The sequence below is a fragment of the Aptenodytes forsteri genome, unplaced genomic scaffold (assembly GCF_000699145.1).
Source record: "Aptenodytes forsteri isolate BGI_AS27 unplaced genomic scaffold, ASM69914v1 Scaffold234, whole genome shotgun sequence".
NCBI lineage: Eukaryota > Metazoa > Chordata > Aves > Sphenisciformes > Spheniscidae > Aptenodytes > Aptenodytes forsteri.
In genome coordinates this window covers 332807-352972 of record NW_008794006.1, presented here as the reverse complement: position 1 = coordinate 352972, position 20166 = coordinate 332807, and the positions used below count along the sequence as shown (strand labels likewise).

The window sequence follows — 20166 nt, the reverse complement described above, 5'->3', positions numbered from 1 at the left end:
CACTTCCAGCCTAGTGAGAATATTTTGTTCATAAGATCAGTTTTGAATGTTCATTCTTTTATGTTTTTGAAGCAACTGAATGTTTCAGTGAGAATGTCCCTCCATTTGGGGCCTTACAGCAGCTCTTATTTCTATGACACATAGTAGGAGGCTGAAAGTATGTATGTGTACATAATTTCTCACAATTTTTTGTGATCACAGCATTGTATCAGAGAAATCCTGAATACTTGGATGAAGTAGATACCCCACCAAGGATGCTATCTTCTCACATAGCTCCATCTTCCAGATCAATAGTAATAGGTATCTGTTACGAGGGAAAAGCAAGTGCGGATCCCTCAAGGACAAGGCACGACACTCAGCAAGTGAAAGCTTTGGCTTTAATGAAAGCATAGCGTTACCACGGTGGGAGCCCCAGGACACCAACGCTAATCAAATGGGGACCCAATGCAACGGAACCCTGCTCAGGAGTGAAGCTCAAAGGAATACACTGCAGGGATGGATAACAAAACTTGTGCCAGTTAACATATCGTACACATGCAATGTCCAGTTCTGCTCTTTAGTGAACTTGCTGATGTAATGCAGGTGCTATTGTCCGAATTCCGAGATCCGCAGCTGGCTGTCAGGTTGGCACCCATGCAAAGGTGGGTGCAGATGAGGGTGGGAAGTGAATTATCCTGGGTTACCGTGTGAATGAGATAAAACGTGTTTGGGACTCTACATACTCGGGTGGGAAGAAGCAAAGAACTATCCTAGGTTACCATAACAAAGTCTTCTCGCACCCTACAGTATCTCTCTTCTCAGTGACTCTTTCAGATGTTTTTTACTGAAGGTGTCTTCCCTCAGAGACTTCTTTGCCTTCTGTTGTCTTGACAATCATCTGAAAACTGACTTTTATTTTGGCCAAGTCAGGTGAAAGAATCTCCTGATTTTATGTGGGGAATCATAGGGCATTGCTCTATTCTTGCTCTGCTTACATTAGGCTTGTGATTGACATCCAATGTTCAGTATTTCTACAATGTAGACTGTCAGCGGCACTTAGAACTCGAGAATGGATTTTCATTGTGTATTAGAGATGTCCTGATCAAGAGGAGGAGCTCTGCTAGGCATCACTTTGCCATCATGTGGAAAGATTCTTTCCTATAAGGAAGAACATAACTTTCTCCTTAGCAAGCATTTTTACTAACATTTTGAATTATGTTTTGGAGGAATGTGACCTTTAGATATTGCACACCTATTTTGTCAATCTGACAAAAATACCTGCATTGCACACAAGATCTTTTACTTTGTTATGTTTATAAAGGGGAAATTGTTGTCTCTTGCCCCCTTCCTTCTTCTACTTCTTTTAAAAGCTGATGCTTCAATGGTGTTTGTGCCCTTACATTGATGGAACACAAGTTTAAGCTGTTTGCTCCCTTCTTTGCAGGAAGGTGGTTTTACTGGTATTTTCATTTTGGCTGGAAGGATTGGAGATATTTGAGTTATTACAACTGCCTCTTCCTATTCTGCTCCCTCTGCTGCCCCTGCCCTCTACTTATAGATGAGCTAGTGGTCTGTACCAATCCAATATTGGCATCTAAGATGGCTTCTGAGTTTCAGTAGTCAGAATCTACTTGGCTGGAAGGATTGGAGATATTTGAGTTATTACAACTGCCTCTTCCTATTCTGCTCCCTCTGCTGCCCCTGCCCTCTACTTATAGATGAGCTAGTGGTCTGTACAATATCAATATTGGCATCTAAGATGGCTTCTGAGTTTCAGTAGTCTACTTGCCTTTTTTTTTTTCCTTTTTTTTTTTCTTCTTAAGCCATGATGTTAAAGGGCTGAAGCCGTTCTGTGTGCCTTGGATATTACACAAATGTTGTCACTTTTTTGTTACTGGGACAAAAGCTTTTGATTGTGTCTAGCTGAGAAGTCAAAGCAATAATTTATTCTGATACAGATTATCTTATTGGAGAACTGCATAAGACCTTTTAGAAATGGTAATATGAAACTGCCAGTGTTGATTCTAGTATGTTCTACTACAGTTGAAGTGACTGAAATCTTCTGTTTGGAGTTTTTTATGTACCTAGCATTGTATATATGTTGAAAATTGCTGGTGTATTGCTGCCTTTGGAAACGTAGCCTTTTAGCATTCACTCTCTATTCCAGCAGATGTGTTTGGATCCTTTCTTATGTAATCACCTATGACTCATCTAAGCAAGCATGTAAAGACGAAAGTTGCTTGTTTGAAACTACACATAAAGATCCCTAGTCGGTATATATAATTCCCAGCTCTTCTTACTCAAGGTTCTTTTGAGCCCTTTAATCCTTTAGGATTCTGGCAACTGAGGAGATCATTCACTGTGCCTTTATGACAACAGGTATGCAATAGGAAGGGGCAGGGTTCTGGGCATGCTACCGCAGATAAAGATTTTTGTGGCTGAAAGTGCTACAAATAGGGACGTTTGCAATATGAAAGTGTATGGAAAAAATTTTGGTAAATAATTACAAGTAAGGAATCTTTTTATCCCAGAAGGAGGGAGAGGATAGCAACTACTAAAACAATCTCTAGTAAACAGGAGTGAGGTGTGTTGATTTTGCTTGGACAGCTGTCCTTTTGGTGTCTTTGGTTGGAATTCTGCCTACTTCGCTCCTATTCATGAGAAGATTCATGAAAGTGGAATATTCATTCTGTAGGGATTCTGTAGGGTCATCCTCATTCTCACTTTCTTCAGTAATCAGGATTTGTAAGGAGTGGTTACAGGACCACTCCTTACAAATGTGGATGTCAGGAGTCATCCTACTGTCATTCTATCTTACTGTAATTGCATTTGAATCCAGGAAGAAAACTTACTTCTTTTATTTTTGGAGGAAAGCAACCATGCATGTTCCTTGTGGGTGGACCCACATGAATGTAGTTATGTCTTAGAGGAGCGAAGGATAATCAATGATTAAGAACAACAAAATATATCTTGAAAGGCTGTTTTGCTTGGCAAAAGGTTCCTATTTTACAAGGACGTTCACTATACTCCAGAGAAACTGTTGCTTGTAGAGGACTAGGCATCCTGCTCCAGGAGAGATGTTGACAGGAGATGCCTTCTGCTGGCCTTCTGAAGCTTTGATGATAGGTTTACCTTCACAGCTTTTGAAAAACATAACGTGGAATAACAATGAAAGAAATTATGTTGTTAATGTAATAGTTAAGTATACCATACAAAGTAATCCTATAGGGAATCCCTTAGGGTTTAGTATGCTAGCTTTTGGGAGGAGCCACGTAAGGTGCTGACAGCTTTGTCAGCAGATACCCCTTTCAGTCCCCTGCTGCCAGTTTTTACCTGTAGCTTTTAACACTTTTCTCTGAGATGCTGCTTTCTGAGATGCTTCAGTTTGCAGCAGTCAAATAAAAAAAAAAAAAAAATCTTGGTCAGGAAATGCAGGTTGGTCTTGAGCATGAATATGAAAGTATACTCCTTGTGCTGCTGTCCTACAGCTGCTCAGCTCATAATTATACAGCTTTCTGCAGCAGTCTTGGTGGCACAGTGATATGAGCCAGGATAATGAGGGGTATGAATAGGCACCAAGTATTGAAAAGAATAGACATGCTTTAGATTTGCATTTCAAGAGTGTCAAGGCAGTCTATAACCTGGATCAATTCGAGTTTGTGAAAATCATTACCGTTGTGCATTATGATAGTTAACGTTAAGAAGTCTCCAATCCAATTGATAGTGAACCTAGGTGTGCCTGTCACTGCAGTGCAGTTGTCTGTCACACATACGGTTTCCTGTTTGCAATCCCTCCTGCATTCATAACATGAAATTATCATAAATCTTGGTTGGATTTCTTAATCGTGAAGAACAGTTCTAAAATAACAGCTTTATTAATTTACCGGTACTGAATTGATTGGTTAAGAGAGACAGGAAGAGCTAATCAGTTTATATTTACATATTTTTACTTTTTTATATGTATTAAAAGAAGTGTATCTCTCTCTCCTCCCTGCCCCCTTTGTGTTCAATAGTGCTCTCTCGCTGGTATTCTTCATAGCTAGATATGTACTGAATTTGGGAAACATCTTCATGAATGTCGCTTTCCTTACACTGAAGTTCTTCCTTTACTGCTAACCAACACCCTCCTGAAATGCAGAAGCAAGAAAACTACTATTTAATAAAATACCAACTTGAAGAATAGTGTCCTAGTCAATAGCTAGGTATTGTCACCTTTAAATTAAAGTAGATTATTCTGGTTTACATAGCACTAATTTATTCTGGACATGAAGCAATACTAAATTGGTCTTCTACAAGACATGTAAAGTCATAACATCAGAGGATAATGAAAAGGAAAATACAGGTGGTGCTTAAGACTGTAGATAATTATATTTTCCTCACCAATTTCCAACACTAGCACTTTTTTCCTCACATCTTTAGATATGGTGAAGACTGTCTATATTCTGGTAGAATGTCTTATAACAGGGTACATGGTAATAGAAAAAGTGCAATTTTAAAATTTGTTCTTGCCTCTATATAAAGTGGGAGCCTGGTCAGGTGAAGTACCACTGCTGTGTTTATCTTGATACTGTATAAAATGCATTTTTATTAACCTGTTTTCTCACCACTTCTGAGTAAATGGAAAAACATAGTTTGGTTGCAGCTGTGCTAAGAAACAAGGCAAGAGCACTTATTCTGGGTTTGCAAATTAGCTCCTTTATTTACTTCCAAGTCATTTTTATCTTTTAATTTTTTTTATCTACAGATGGTAATAGTGGTTGGAGATGTCCAGCTTGTCAGAATGCTTCTACACAAGTTCCTAAAACTTACACTTGTTTCTGTGGTGAGTTTCTTGCTTGCTTTTGCAAAGAAAAACAATTTTGTAATTTTGATTCTTTTTTTTTTAATTTGAATTCCAATATTGCTGCTTGTTTGCCTACATCCCTGAAATTTAACCTTGTTTAAAACTTTATTGACACTGGAAGGTGGCTGCGCAGAGAATCACACATACATTGCTTAAAACATTTTAAAAATGAAATATTAAATTGTATTTGATAAATATTTTCATATCACTGTGTAAAAATAGTCGTTTTTATAGAATAATGATAGAATTGGGCTGCTATCCTGCAAGCTTTCCTTCTGTAGAAGGAAACCTGCGTATGTTATGTCTGTCTTTGTGGCAAGATACACCAAAATAATACACAATTGAAGCATACAACTATTTAAACCTTTTAAATTGATTTAGCAATTTTGTCATTTACGTTGATCGGGGGCACATACAGGTTAAATAGGAAATAATATTCAGACTTTTCAGACCTTTATGTAGATACATGCTTAATAAAAGAGGTAAATGAAGTGAGTACAACATTCATTAAGCCAGAAGTATATGACAAAAAGGGAGAAATTAATTATGTTACTTAATTGCATACATGCAAATAAATTTTGTTTGGGATTTACACTTCTGAAATTTGTGTTGATTTCACAAAGCTTTCCCTTCCTTAAGTCAGAGTCACTAGAAAGTTTCACCTCGCTTTCTACAAAACAGAATATTCTGGAATTGAGACAGGAACTGGGAGTCAGTGCCTTTCTTGCCCTAAAGACACTAGACTTATGCTGTAGTAGGTAACAATTTTGTCTAAAGTTCTCTTTATCTAAATGTGTCAGTGAGTCAGTTAAGAACAGTGCAATGCAGGAAAGCCAGAGTTTTTGTATGACAATGTGTGAAATCTTACGAGTATAGGGATAATAATTCAGTTAGAATGAATGTTTTGATTCCAAATGAAAATTACACTTTTAAGACAGGTCGTCCATCTGTTTAAATAGGAAAGAAATTCTGCCTAGGCTTAAAGGCTGTTTCATAGTTTTGTGGGAGATCTACAGTAGGAACCTCAAGTTGTCCACAGGGTTAATATTAGCAGAGCACTGTGTTGGAACATAAGACTTTAATCTTCTGTAGATAATTTTACATTAACAATACGGCATTTGGACGTCACCAGTTGCTTATGCAAAGCTATCTTTTATTTGATGCAAGATACTAACTATGTGTTGAGTGTGGTTAAGTGGTTTTTTCACCATTCCATGAGGAAATTCCTAGCTTATTTCTCTTCTGAATCTTCTAATTTTCAGGATTTTCCTGGGTATTCAACTAGTTTAATTGAAACTCGGGTGAATGTATGCCATCTGTGGTGTTTATTCATACTTTCTTAACTTGCTACTTGTAGCATATAGAAAGGTGTACTAAAAGAGTTAAAATGATGTAACTATGTCACCAAAAATACATTTTCTTCGTGTTTTTAGTTGTTGCAACTCAAATTTGTAAAATTGGCTCAGTTGCTTCATTGTTAATTTAGTTCCTCTCTTGCAGAGAGCCAAATTAGATTTGCTTGTGTTAACCATGGCAATTAACTTTAACCCTGATGATCATCTCATGCACTTAGAGCTATGAGATTTGCTAACGGTATGGCAGATTAATTAAAATATGGTTTCAGTGCTTATCTGAAATACAGAATACTTGAAGCTAATGTACTGGATTTATCACTTCTTGTTCAAGACTTCCTGTGGCATGCATCAAAGTGTCAACCTTTAATGTTTAGATTTATGTAGAGTCTGCTTCTTTCTAGAGAAGTAACTTTTATAATTTGCCCAGTTATTTCATTCTGCCCCTATTCCCCATCACCTTACCAGCTAGATCTTATTTTCTGGGAATTGTGTCTTTTTTTTTTTTTTCTTTGTGTTTTGAGGCAGCAAGGGAGTTTCACCCTTTAATTTTCTTACCTACTATGCCGCCTGACCAACTAAAGGGGGCTTTTAATCTTTTAATTTTCTTGTCTTTTATAAGTTTAAATTAATGTAAAATACCAGCTACCTAAGTGCCTGCTGAGAGCACAGAAGGAAAGAATCTTCTGGAGCTTGATATTCCAGTGGCATGTACTTTTAAAGTATAATATATATCAGAACTGAAAGCTGAGAAAAACATAAAACATCTTGTGTCATTTTGTTTTTCAAAGACGACTACTGCCAGTATTGAAAATACAACTTTTTGGTGTGATATTTTTCCCAAATTCAGTGTTGTATTCAAGGCAATAAATATGTTTTTGTCTTTGTGGTTTAGGTAAGGTGCACAATCCTGAATGGAATAGAAATGAAATCCCACATAGCTGTGGGGAACTTTGTGGAAAGAAGAGACAATGTTTGGACTGTCCACATCTTTGTAACATGTAAGTAAATGTTTATCATATGAATATTGAAATGATCTGGAGAAAATTTCTGTAGATTGTATTTGGATATTTTTTGACTGTAGGATATGCTTAGAGGTGTTTTATAGCTCAACTGAAGCCTGGAAGAAATGGAGGCTATTTGCCTGTGTATGTCTAAAGTGAGTTCATATGAGAGAATGAACAGGAGGTCAGCAACAATAGTCATAGCAACATTTCCATCATACTTTAGGAACTGAACCAGCTGCCTGACTGGGTTTCAAGAACTTTCATTGAAGTAGAGAAATAATAGTGAATAGAAGTAATTTTAAATGTATATCCAGTGGCCCACCAGACGTTTTAGGTGCTGCTTTTCCTGTAATAGTGTTTGTATATCTTAATCTAAGAGCAATGGTACTTGGTTAAACTGAAGGACCGCTTACTTCTATCCTTTGTTTCTTTTTCTTTTCTTTGGCTTGTAAAGTGTTGAGGACAAGAGGGCATTACATATATTTGTCTATTTGTTGAGACCACCAGATGGTTGAACCAGGATCCCTCGTGGAGATCTTAATCGGTATACGTAACTTGGATTGTTTTTGCTAACATTTATTAGTATAATTCAATGAAGAGAGGCAAAGAAAAGCAATTCTATTTTCAGTTTGATACTTTCCTTTATATTTTTTTTACCAGTGTGTTAGTATTATATTGATAAGATTAAGAGCATTAGGCGAGCTTTTTCGATGTATAAAAATGCTTGCTAGTCAGAAAAATAAATTATATGTTGTTCCTAGTGTATCTAGCTTCATTTTCCATGTATGGAAGTTGGTCCATGATGCCTGTTCATAGTTCTGTTTTAAGAAGTTTTTAATAGTCAGAAGCAATTGTTTCTGCTCTTGGTACACAATCAAAACCTTGAGTCATTCCAACAAATAGATTATCATCTTACACTTTTTCCAAGGTTTACTAAAACTCAGAACTTTACTAGAACTTTACTCCAAACTTTTTATTTAATGCGTTCGGTTTCAAACCTATTTCAGCATCTTGTTGAATGAAAGAATATTTCTTTAGTCTTTAATACTTCTTTCCCACATGTGAAAATATTATATTAGATTTCTTTTCAGACTGTCATTTCAGTGCTATAGCTGTTTTCTTAATTCATCATCATACTAGATCCTCTTCGCTGTGGTTTGCAGGGTAAAACTGAAACACAGATCAGCTTTCAGACTACACTTGATGTAGCTGATATCTTGACTTAGCAGAACACTGATTCTCTTGGAGGCCAGCTGCTGGCCTCCATCTCAGAAGAGGCGTGTCCATGGAGGACTTTTTTGCCCAGTCAGAAATAAGTAGACTCCTTAACTACTTTGAGAACTCCGTGACTGCAACTTGCTACCTGACAAACTTTCCTATAGTGCTTGGAAGAAACAGCTGTTCTTTTCCTTTTCTTTCCTGTCCCAGTCTACAGCAGAGGCTCAGTCTCTGGCATTCTCTTCTGGGAAGTCTTCTGAACAGTGGTGGCAATATTGTGCCTATTGCAAGCTACGAATTCATAGTCCCTGGTACTCTGATCTGCGTCAAAAGCTGTGAAAACTGGGACCTTTTAAAGTCCCACTTGTTACCAGTTTAAGTTGTAGCAAATTTAGGTGTTATCATTCAGCTCATTCCGTATGAGTAAAACCATGCTGAGATCATCCAGTCCTGGAGGTAAGGAAACAGCAAGGGTGTAGATCAAGATAATGGGTGGTTTTGGCACTCTCTGACTTGTGGTATTGATCTGGAGAGGAGTGCACTTTCAGCATCAGTGTTACCCAGTTTTGGACATTCCTCAGTATATGTTGGACACTTCTTCCTCCCGTGTGGGAATCTTAGGTATTTATGAGGACATACTGTGCCTCCATCTGCTGTATCAAAAAGCAAGTAGAAACCTGGTTCTCTCTTGCCGTATCAGGAAGTGGTGGAGTTAGAGATGTGGAGCTTTATCATCTGAATGCATCTTTGGCAGTCTGTCTTACCAGCTCCTCCCCACTGGACAACCTCAACTGATCTAGAAGTCTGGATCATGATCTGTATCTGGGCAGAGTTTTTCCTCAAGAGGATACTCAAAGGTGGACTTGTTGCCATCAGGACCAGGAGTCTGTTTCGTGTTCTTGCTTGAGTTTAGATGATCTCAGAACTCTTTCTTGTAAGCGCTTGTTTCTTTGGATTGTGGATCTTTTTCCCCTGGCTCCCACAGGTTCCCATAACGTGATAAGGTTTGAACCAGAAATGCCATTCTGGTCACTGAGATGCTAAAAACTTTTTTGTTTTTCCTTTTCTTTTGTTTTTCCCCTTCTGGGTCAGATGTTTCATGTCATTGTCAAGACCTTCTACCTCACAGTGTGACGGGACGATGAATTCTCTGGAGTGAACTATTCGTGCTCTTCTCAAGTATGTGTGACTTTAGTTAATAGTAGAGATGTGTCCATTGTTACGGGCAGTGGACTGAGTCTTGGTGTGGCGTTCTTGATGTTGCCCTTTCTCCAGTATTTAATCCCATGTATTCTGAGAAACCCTTTGCAGCTGAAGTATGTGGGACTCTCATTTAAAGCCCAGCTCCGTCCATTGTCTTCCAGTTGAGCAGACCTCTGTATCTGCAGTCCGTGAGCCTCTGACAGAGCTAATCTGGGTGAATCCTGTTATGAACTGTATTCATTGGTGGGACTTGAATCTGCGTCTTGGGGAACCTGCTTTTTGAGTCATGGGGTTCTTGCTTAGTTTCTTATCTTTCTTTGTGGCTATTGTATCAACAATTAGAGTATGGGAGATTTAGATGCTTATAGCTCTCTATATAATATTATATACTGCTCTTTATATCAGAATTATTTATGCAGTGCCTAGCAACAGAATCTGAATTGCAGTATTGTCTGAGTTTTCAGAAACCACACACTGTGTATCTACACTGCAGCTATCTGGTGTGACACTACCAGGATCCAACATCATCCCCTTTTCTCCTCATATGTGACATCAGAGGAACATTGTTCTTACTGCTGTGCATTAGGATGCTTGTAGTTGCTCCCTCTGCCATGTAGATGAAATGTGCAGAGTACAGGAGGTGTTGTAAGTAAGCCATTGTAATAGTTCTTGTTGGTGGTCTAAACTTCAGCCTCCCTCCTGCTGTCTGCCTTCTCTATGCATTGTTACGCTATATGCTAGGCTTGTGTGAACGATTGTCCCTTGTGGAATGAGCAGCTCTGAGAGCGATGTGACTGGTGATGTAATCTTTTGGTGGTGCCAGTTGTGCTATTCCAAGTGCTGCTTAGGTGGTTACATTATTCTTAATGTACTATGAAGTAGCAAGTTGAAGTGGATCAAAGTGGATTAAGTTACTTGAGAATCTGTTTTCCCTTTAAAACTGAGTAAGCATCAGGCTCTTGTGGCTGAGGAGAAAGAATTGGATTAAAAGTCATGGGAAAAGATTTGGGTCCTTTTACTTTAATACTTTGTGAAGTGATTAGTTTTATCAAGAAAACATTGAAAATAAGGGGATTTTCCCCCCACTGTGTTCCCTGAGTAGGAAATGAGACCTTCAATTAAATCAGAAGGTGGCAAATACAGAAGGCATCAAATGCATTCTGCTAGGCAGGGAATCTCCTTGCAAATAATTAGTAAGATTCAAAAGAGAACAGATCCTGATATGGGTAATAAGAATGTCTAGAGCTCTCAGCATCATGTAGACGCTTTTGGAAAGGATATTAAAGCTTGTACCCTGGTTAAGAGAGATTAGGATGACAGGCAAGAAGTGTGTTGTATGGGGGGGGGAGTGGGTGTCATAATTTTCTACTTTGCAGTGTTAGACCATCATTTTTGACGCCTTTGTCTCTAAGCACTGTCTAAAATTATGTAATAAGACATATGCATCCTACATACTTTCAGTTTGAATCAGAGCTATGTTTCCTTAGGTTTTGTGACTCTGGTGGCTATGGCTTTCAAATTATTTGGTATTTCTTTTACACTTGTAAGGAATGTCTGAAATTGGTGTTCAAATTTAAAAAATGAGCTTACAGAGATACAGCAATTCTTCAGCCTACTGTTGCCTGTAACCAGCTTACACCTATGTGTTGATCCCCTTTATACCACCAGAACAAATGATTTTCTACTGAAGTGGTATTTTGGTTATTCATTTATATTTTGTTTGGGGGGGGTTGCTTCCCCCCCCACCTTGCGTATGGATTTTTTTAATGGTTGGCCAATTCCCAACAGTATTTCCTCAATCTGACTTTTTTTTTTTAAATGTAGATGTCATTGTGTTAATCTCATTTCCTCGGTGTAGTGTTCAATTGGATGCTTGTGTTAAGTGTGGCACTAGCTAGTCCATTTTGGTGAAAATGAGTGACGCTAATTTACGCTGTTTTAATAATAAGTCTTTAATATTTGCTCAGATTTACTGAAATGGGTTAGTAACCATTTATATAAACAGCTCTGTTGGCAGAGCTGAGGAACAGGCAAGCAGCTGTTTAAAAGGGGAGTGCTTTGCAAGCCTTTTGCTAGCGTGAGCTGTGGCGTGCATAGCCTTCATGAAGTGAGTTCTCTTCACATTTTTAGTTTAAATACACTGAAATTTATTTCGCTGTTAGGTTTTACATCAAAGAAACATCTAGCTTAACCTTCAAGAAAATGTTCCTGATAATAAACTTCATGACAAACTTAAACTTCTTTTAAGACTCTGAAATTCTCCCTGCCAACTGGCACTATGCAAGGCCTTGAGAGCATTTGAAGAAGGTCTTACAAAGGCAGTAAATGAAATTTTCTCTCTACTAGTTTAAATTTTAGTGTCTGGTCTTCCTTCAGAGATCTTTGGTGCTGTAATCTTTTCCACAGCAGTTACTGGAAGTCCGTTTGGGCTTTCCTACAGTATCTAGTATTTTCACTGTCAGGCAAATGGAAGTTTAATTTTTCCTAGATGTATCTATCATCACAACCTTTCTTGTATGCCAGTTCTCTAGAGCAGCAGCAGTAAATTGTGAAATAAATCCTCCATGCTAATGATAGATAATGGAGTTTCAGTAAAAATAAGACTGCATTCACTGAACAGAAGTTAATAACTGAAGTCTTCAGCCTTTTTGACTTCAGTTTGTAACACTGTTAAGTCATTTAACTTAACTTTTTGCTTAGTCCCTTAAAACAGACTTAAACTCTAAGGTAACACCCATCTTTATCATCTTTTTCTGCACTTTCTGTGTGTGTTTGTGTGCTGACTGAAATTTGAATTTCTATCTTACTGTTGTTGTATTGATCAAGTAAATCCTGGAACTGTACACATACTGTAGCTTCTGCATAAACCAAGTAGTACCAGAGACTTTTGCTAAATAAGTAGCATGCAAGTGTGTGTATCTGGAGGGATGCATAAAGAATACTTATTTTTAAAGTCAGAAGCTTGGTTGCAAAGTGTTAGTTTTTGCATTACTAGAATTCTTCTGTTCATATTAACAAAATGACACAAGCTCACTTAAAACTGTCTCAGAAACACATTATCAAAACTTGGAGATGTCTGGAAATTAATTGCGTGATACTCTTCTAACAGAACGAATCTTGCTATAAGACTGCAGTCTACTATTATATGTATTTACAACTTAAAAATATCTGTGATCAGTATAAATTGCTGTTGTCGTATAGTATCATCAGAAAGTGTGCCAAGACAGGTCTCATGGAAGCAACGTTAACATTGCTTGAATACGACAGTGAGGAAAATAATATACCAGGTAGAAAACTTAACATGACAAGATTTCTGAAGAGGTGTCTTCTCCCTTTTCCATGTTATGACCTAGATAATAGGATTTTGAGTTTATATCTATTTTTAATCTGATTCTTAAGTTTATAAGATGGCATCCAGCCTTTAGAATCCTACATGGGTCTGCAAGAATTGAAGTCAAGACAGTGAAATATATAGTGCTGTCCTTTTACAAGAGGTTTTCTGTTGCAGAATGCATGTTAATTCTCATTGTCTGAAGTTCCACAATAGTTTTAATTAATTTAATGGTTTTGCTTTCTTCCTGTTTCCCTCTGTATCGTGTTCTCCCTGCTCCATCCAGTTTTGTTCTTTTCTCCCTTTCCTCGTGCCTGCTCTGCTGCTTATTTAACTCTTCGTTACGCCATAAAACTGACGTATCAAAGAGGCAGAGTTGTGGTTTCTTTGGTGGTTTGTTTTTTTGGTTTTGGTGGTGTGTTTTTGTGTTGAATTGGTTTATCGTGTAATGGCTTGGCTTTACTGTTAGATCTGTCGTAAGTTGGGTGATAGATTAGTAGATTAGGCTTTGTTGTCAACTGGGAGGAGTGGTAGAGGAAGAAGGGAGCCAGACCACTGTTGATGAACTGCTGACATGACTTAATTATACTGCATATGACTGCAGTAACTGGTGTACTAATTGGTACTTGCGCAGTGACTGTACTTGGGGAATTTAGTAATTACCATGTAATTGGGTAGTTGGTTTATGGGTTTTTTTGCTGGTTGGTTTTTTTTTCTTTTTCTTTTGGCTAGGACATCTGGGCTGGTCAGTCCTGGCCAATAATAATTGCTCCACATGAGAGTTGCTGTATTTGCAAAGGAAGGGAACTGGGAGCTGGCTAAGGAAGAGTGCAGACAAGTTAGTTAAGTATAATTTCACAAACCTGGGCTTGTCTATGCCCAACAGAGGTCTTATATGCAGATAGAGACCATCTAGTGTTTCTTGAAGTAGGAGGTGGATCTGATAATCAAGTAAGGGACTGGCATTGATGACACTCACAGGAAATTGCATTTGATGGTAGGAAAGAAAACTGGGGCAGACTTGCTGCATCTCCCACGTGTTACCTTACAAGAAGAGGAGCAACAACTCTTACTGGTGGTGTTAGAAATGCTGAGTTCAAAGATAAAGCCATCAACTCAAAAGAAGAAATTCACTGAGAGGTTTTTGTCTCTATTTAAGATCACTGAAGAAGGATAGGTATTAATGGTTTGGGCATGCAATGTTTGTTTTGAGTTATCAGTGATGAACACAGTTGAGTTGATACATGTCTGCTGGTGAAATGCAAACTATGAAATGTGTTAGCGCTGTTACTGTTGATTTGACAGCAGCAGGAATACTGAAGTTTTCCTTCAACATCAGTGACATTTGAGACTGATGCAACTGTAATAATCTAGTATTTTTTTTCTTGTGTTAATAATACTTTCATAGCTTGCAGGAGTGTAGGTGGCTTGTATAATGTTCTGATAATGCACTGTGGATTGGGTCATGGTGGATTGTTTCTCTGGGAGTGTAGTAAAGCTAAAGTTAACTTTACAATTTGGTTTGCTTTTTGGACTTATTTAAGCCTGTGCCATCCAGGACCTTGCCCTTCGTGCCCAGCCTTTGTGACAAAAACATGTGAATGTGGACAAACAAGGTGAGAATGCTTCTACTATACAAATAAAAGTTTATATAAGAATAGTTGATTGAAAGCTTATGTAATAAAATTTTTCTTTCTTACAGTTTATTAAAAGTTTACAGAACAAAGTTTAATCTGAGCTGTAACACTTATTTATGCACTAAAATAATTTGGAGAATTTTATATTTTAAAAAATCAGATTACTTCTAATCTTTTAAGAAGAAATAAAAATAATAAAAAAGAATTGTCTGTGTTAAAATCAATTTATGGTACATGTAGCTGAATTGTCCAAGCAGTCTGAGTTGACTTGATTTTGAAATCCTATTCTAGTATTTATTTATTTTATTTTGTAGAAGACACAGAGAAGGAAGTAGAAAAAGGTTCACACCTTTTCTGTCTGAATGGAATATAATGCTGAGTTACTCCATTCCAGAAATAATAATTTCAAAAATAACATGTACGATTCTAGGAAGCTGTACCACTAGCAAGAGAGAAGTCTGTAGTATACTCCAGACTTGAAAGCTGTCTTTTCCTTGCATGTTAGATGCATATAGTGTCATTGCCAACAGCAAGACTGTGCTGCCCATACTATCTCTGATCTCTTATATTCAGTTGTTCTGAGTCTTTAGAGTCCCTGTTCTAGCTACCTAGAACTGATTCTGTGTAGATAAAATGTGTGCTTGTGCTCGTTTCCAGAACCAAAACAAACAAAAACCGATTTGAGTGTTGGCATTCTTGCTCTAGAAAAAATGTCTTCAGACTTTTACAATTATTTCTGAAAGTTTGAATGTAATATTAAGTGATCTTTTTCAAAAGAAGGTACAGCTATTTCTGTGGCAGTATTTGTAGTTGAAAGAACTTTGTCGTCAGTAGAAAAATGGGTTGGTTGTAGATTACTGAATTTTATTTTACATAGTAAGATCACATCTTTTTTTTTTTTTCCTAGCTGTTCCTTGCATTTAAAAGTTTAATAGATGCAACCAACTTTGATTTATTACTTTTTCCTGGGTGCCAGCTACTTTCACCAGATTGCTGATTTTTGTAATACTGCATTTAATACTTAAAACTTGCTTTTAAACAGCATTTTTTTATATGTACTATATTAGCATCCAAGATGTATGGTATGGCATCTCTGACTTTAAGTTGTTTTAAAGTTACTATTTCAAATGTACATTTTGCAACCATTGTATGAGGCCAGCCAGAATGGAAAAAGAGGAGAATTTATTGTTTTGTCCCATTTTTTTAACAATTTAATTAAAAAACCCAACTCTTTTCATAGACTACTGACTCACTATTAAGGCCCACATCCCTATCTTCAGTGTGCTCAGTGGACTTAGGATCGTTTAAGTCTTCAGAAAGATGTCTGTCATAGAAATATCTGCTCTTCTGGCATGATGCATAACCATACATTAGGTTCAAGTTATAGTGTCACCTTTTCTTTCAACAAAATGGAAAAAAAAAAAAAATCCGTAGACTCACTACTGTGATAAGTGTCCGACTTCAGAGGGGCTGGAGAGGGGAAGCAGGGGGAAAAACAGGGGGGTTATTTCCTAAAAAGTCATTAAAAGTTATGCTCCATTTCAAAGGCTTTGGCATTTTACTGAAAAAGTATTTTCCTCTCTAATAAACGCTCTGTAGATATTAAGGTAGCTGACAGACTATGTCGTCATTTCTCTACAGTCATTCAGTTCGCTGTGGCCAATCAACAAAAATTCATTGTTCTAATGTATGTGGAAATACTTTAAACTGTGGTAAGCACAGCTGTACTCAAGTGTGCCATGCAGGAAAATGTTCACCTTGCCAATTAACAGCACAGCAAGGTAAGTATTGGAAAGCCTTATGTATATCCACTCTATACTACGAAAACAACAGGGTGAGAAAAAAAAACAGTACCAAGAGGCAAGTGCCTTATTTTTACTTAACAAAACCAAAATCTATTGCTAGAATATTTTAAAAAAGGAAAATGTGTCAGCATCACTATATATTTAAGTAAGAATATAAACATGACTAGAAAGAATCCTGCCAAGGTGATAAGGCTGTTGGAGCATGTGCCCTATTAGGACAGGCTGGTGGTACTGGAATTTGTTAGCTTGAGAAGGCCGAGTAGTGGCTTTTCGATAGCTAACAGGAGGTAATCAAGAAGACAGAGACAGACTGTGCACGGGGGGAGATGAGAGACAATGAGCCTAAGTTGAAATGTTATAACTAGCTATAAGAAAAAACTCTTTTCTTGGAAACTTGGAGGTTTTCAAGACCCAACTGAATGAAACGCTGAGTAATGTGATCTGATCTCATTGATGACTCTGCTTTAAGTAAGGGCTTGGACTAGCTGATCCCCTAAGGGCCCTTCTGACCTGATTTGTCCTATGATCCTACTTAATCTTTTACTATAATTCTGAGGTACATGGAAGAAGAACAGAAAGAGGTATAGGAAAGTACACTTCAACAGGCTACTCACGGTTTCTGTTAAAATTTTCTAAACTTGGTCTTGAATGGAAATTAAATTGTAGCATGTATGTGTGCCAGTATACAAATACATTTTTGTTGAAATTTGATATAGAAAATTGCAATTTAATTTTCTCAACTTTTAAGGTAATAATTAACTTGTTACATATACTGCTTTAATAAGTAAGCTTTTTGTGCAGATAATACTTCCTCTTTATTTTTTATCTATCAAAACAAATAAAACAGAAATTCCAACTTCTGTAGGACTGAGAAACTTCTATTGCTGAAATAAATCTAAAGAGCAGCTTCATTATTCTTCTTAAAACTGACTGTAACAATTTTTCACATTTTACCTTTTTATATTTGCTGTACTGCTGGATGTGTTTTGTCACTGATATTCTTGTGTTGTTTTCTGTGGAATATTGCTTTCTTTCAGTGTGTTACTGTGGAAGCAACTTTAAAGAAGTATTGTGTGGGACAAAGGAAGAATTCTCTGATGGATTTGGGAATTTCTCATGTCAGAATATATGTGGCAAGTAAGGTCACTATAATTTAGGTTTTTGAAAAGAAAAAGGTCATTTTATTCACACTCAGTGATCATGATACTCTTAGATAATTCCCCCCTTTTTTTTTGTTTTTTTTTCCTTTGGTTTTGTTTTTTTTTTCCAGAAAATTAAATTGTGGGAGGCACAACTGTACGCAAGTATGCCATCCTCAGCCTTGCCAGCTCTGTCCACGACTTCCACAAGTAGTGTATCGCTGTCCTTGTGGTCAGACTCCTCTCAGCAAGTTACTGGAACTAGGATGTGTTGAACGTAAAATATGCACAGACCCTATCCCATCATGTGGAAAAACATGTGGCAAACCTCTTTCTTGTGGTAGCTATGGTAATTAGAACTTTCTGTATCAGAGTATTCAAATTATCTCATTGTTTAAAAAAAAAAAAAGTGGTCCTTAACTGTTTCATTTCAAGAAATAAATATTTGATTAGTGATTTTGGGTTTTAACCAAACTGAATGTAAAAGCCACTGCAGAGCCTGCAGTTTGGCTGTTTGTTCATAATGATACCTTAAAATCAGGAATTGTATTTGTCTAGAAAGCACTACCACTAGCTAGCCTTTTAAATTTTGTTTACATGCACTTTTCCTATATTGGTAGAGGAATAGAGCTGTAGGAATTTCCAGAGAGTACTGATGTATTATATTGATACTTATTGATGTCTTTTAAAAGCCCACCTAGATCTTTGACTTTCATGTGGAGACTGGTAGAGATAAATGACTTTGTTCAGATGCCTCCAGTAAATAGTTATTTCCTGCTGCTGTAAGAGGTTCATGAAGTAAAAAGTAGTGTTGGAAAGTTGGAGAAAGTTATGTGCAGAAGCAATTTGACACTTCAATGAGTGCATTAGGTAACTCAAGTGTATTTAACTGTGAGATTGTGTGAAGCTCCAGTTTTACAGACTACATATTTAATCGTGATTTGTTAGACTTTAGAGAGGAGAGAGACTAACGCTGTCAAGATGAGGGCTTCTTATTAATGACTGATCCATTCTGTCAGTCCAAGGACAACAAGTAGAAAGGGAATGAGTAATTTAGCTTTTAGTTGAATTTCAGTTAACCTAGTAAGTGAAATATGAAGGTATGCATAGTAAGTCATTCTTTGGGCTAAAAAGGAAGAAAAAATTACTTAAAATTCCTGGAACTTGGGTAAGATAGTATCACACAATCTTTTTTTTTTTTTTCCCCCTCCCCCCCATACATTAATGTAAAAAATATTTAAAATGTATGCATTTTCAATGTTAATTGTAGACCTGAAACTCTAGTCTATAGATTCAGGATTAAAAATTTATATAGTGACCCAGCAGATTCTCAGCAATTGTTATATAATAATTAGTATATTTTTAAACTATGCTATAGTATATGTTAGTATATTTTTAAACTATGCTGTGATCATAGCTTTGAAATCTTTAGCTACTATCACAGGAGCCTTGATGACTTTTCTGACCTGTTATATATCATCTATAACTGGAGATGGCTTCTGAATATATGTCTATAAGTACATAGAAATGGTTGAGACTTTGCTTGAGGCTGGAACAGTTTTCTCCTGCAAGTTTTCTGAAGGTAGTTATGGGGTAGAAGGCTTCAGATTATCTTTCGTTTTGAGGCCTGAAACAAAGTAGTGAGGTTTGGGTTTTAGTTTATGCAGCTTCTCAGACACCGGAAAGGTGCTTCTTGAAAAAGTATGAGTGAACTACGCTGATAATTTAAATCAGTCATGAAAAATGTGGTGCTCTGAAATGACAACTCAGAATGTAAAGTTGTGATGACTGAAGGTTTAAATGTAGTTGATCAACAATGTTCTTTTCATCCATCACCTTTTATTTTCATGTTGAGGTCTTTAATCTAGGTAAAACTTCTTTGATCATGAGATTTGACTTCACTTTTTTTTTTTTTTTTTTATCAAGTCAGACTTGCATTTTTGGGACAGCTGGTCAAAGCACAAATTTATGCGCTCTGTCAATATTCTCTGGGAGAATTCTTTTGGCTTCCTCCATGCAAGTTTCTGGTTTCTTAGGACAAACCTGTTTCTGTCACTTCACAGCATTATCTGCTGAATTAAGTGGGGAATACAAAACTACAATTTTTTTTTTAATTGGTATTGAACCTCTAAGGAAAAAGTACTGTGTTAAAAGATTTGAGGATTTTTCCAGCTTTTGTTTCACTTTTGTACACAGAAGTGTTACATACATGAAAACTGAGAGCGCTGCTTCTCTGTATCATGTGACTAGGTGTGTTCTAGATAAGTTTTAGTTGTTTCATCTGTTTTAACCTAATGGCTCCCTGTTTGTTTCCTAGGAAGTCCCATGTACTCTCCTCAGAAATAAAGGTACAATGTTACGTTACATATATAATGTGAAATTGGTTTAAAAACAATACACAGCTCATATTAATTTGGGGTTTGATTCACAAAGTTGGCAAATATCTGATCAGTACTGCTTCTTTTATCCATACTTCTATGCCAAGCTGGTAATTTCTTGAGATGCCGCTACTTTTGAGAAGAGGTTTGAAATAAACCTCTTTCATTTCTATTCATCTTTAACATAAGGAAAGACTTCTTCAGCATTTGATCTCGAAGATTCCAGACAAGCTGTCTGTTTCAATTTGAACAGTTTCTTATGTCACCTGCCATA

General features: G+C 36.9%; 1 protein-coding gene across 1 annotated transcript in view; it reads left to right on the top strand.

Moving 5' to 3' along the window:
* Positions 1 to 20166, top strand: part of NFX1 (nuclear transcription factor, X-box binding 1) — a 72920-nt gene that overhangs the window by 5656 nt on the left and 47098 nt on the right. Inside the window, exons 4-11 of the mRNA XM_009289822.1 lie at positions 4724 to 4801; positions 7070 to 7175; positions 14478 to 14549; positions 16212 to 16351; positions 17413 to 17512; positions 17646 to 17863; positions 18590 to 18597; positions 19832 to 19862. Coding sequence (XP_009288097.1) covers positions 4724 to 4801; positions 7070 to 7175; positions 14478 to 14549; positions 16212 to 16351; positions 17413 to 17512; positions 17646 to 17863; positions 18590 to 18597; positions 19832 to 19862 — 753 coding nt within the window. The remainder of the gene's footprint in view (positions 1 to 4723; positions 4802 to 7069; positions 7176 to 14477; positions 14550 to 16211; positions 16352 to 17412; positions 17513 to 17645; positions 17864 to 18589; positions 18598 to 19831; positions 19863 to 20166) is intronic.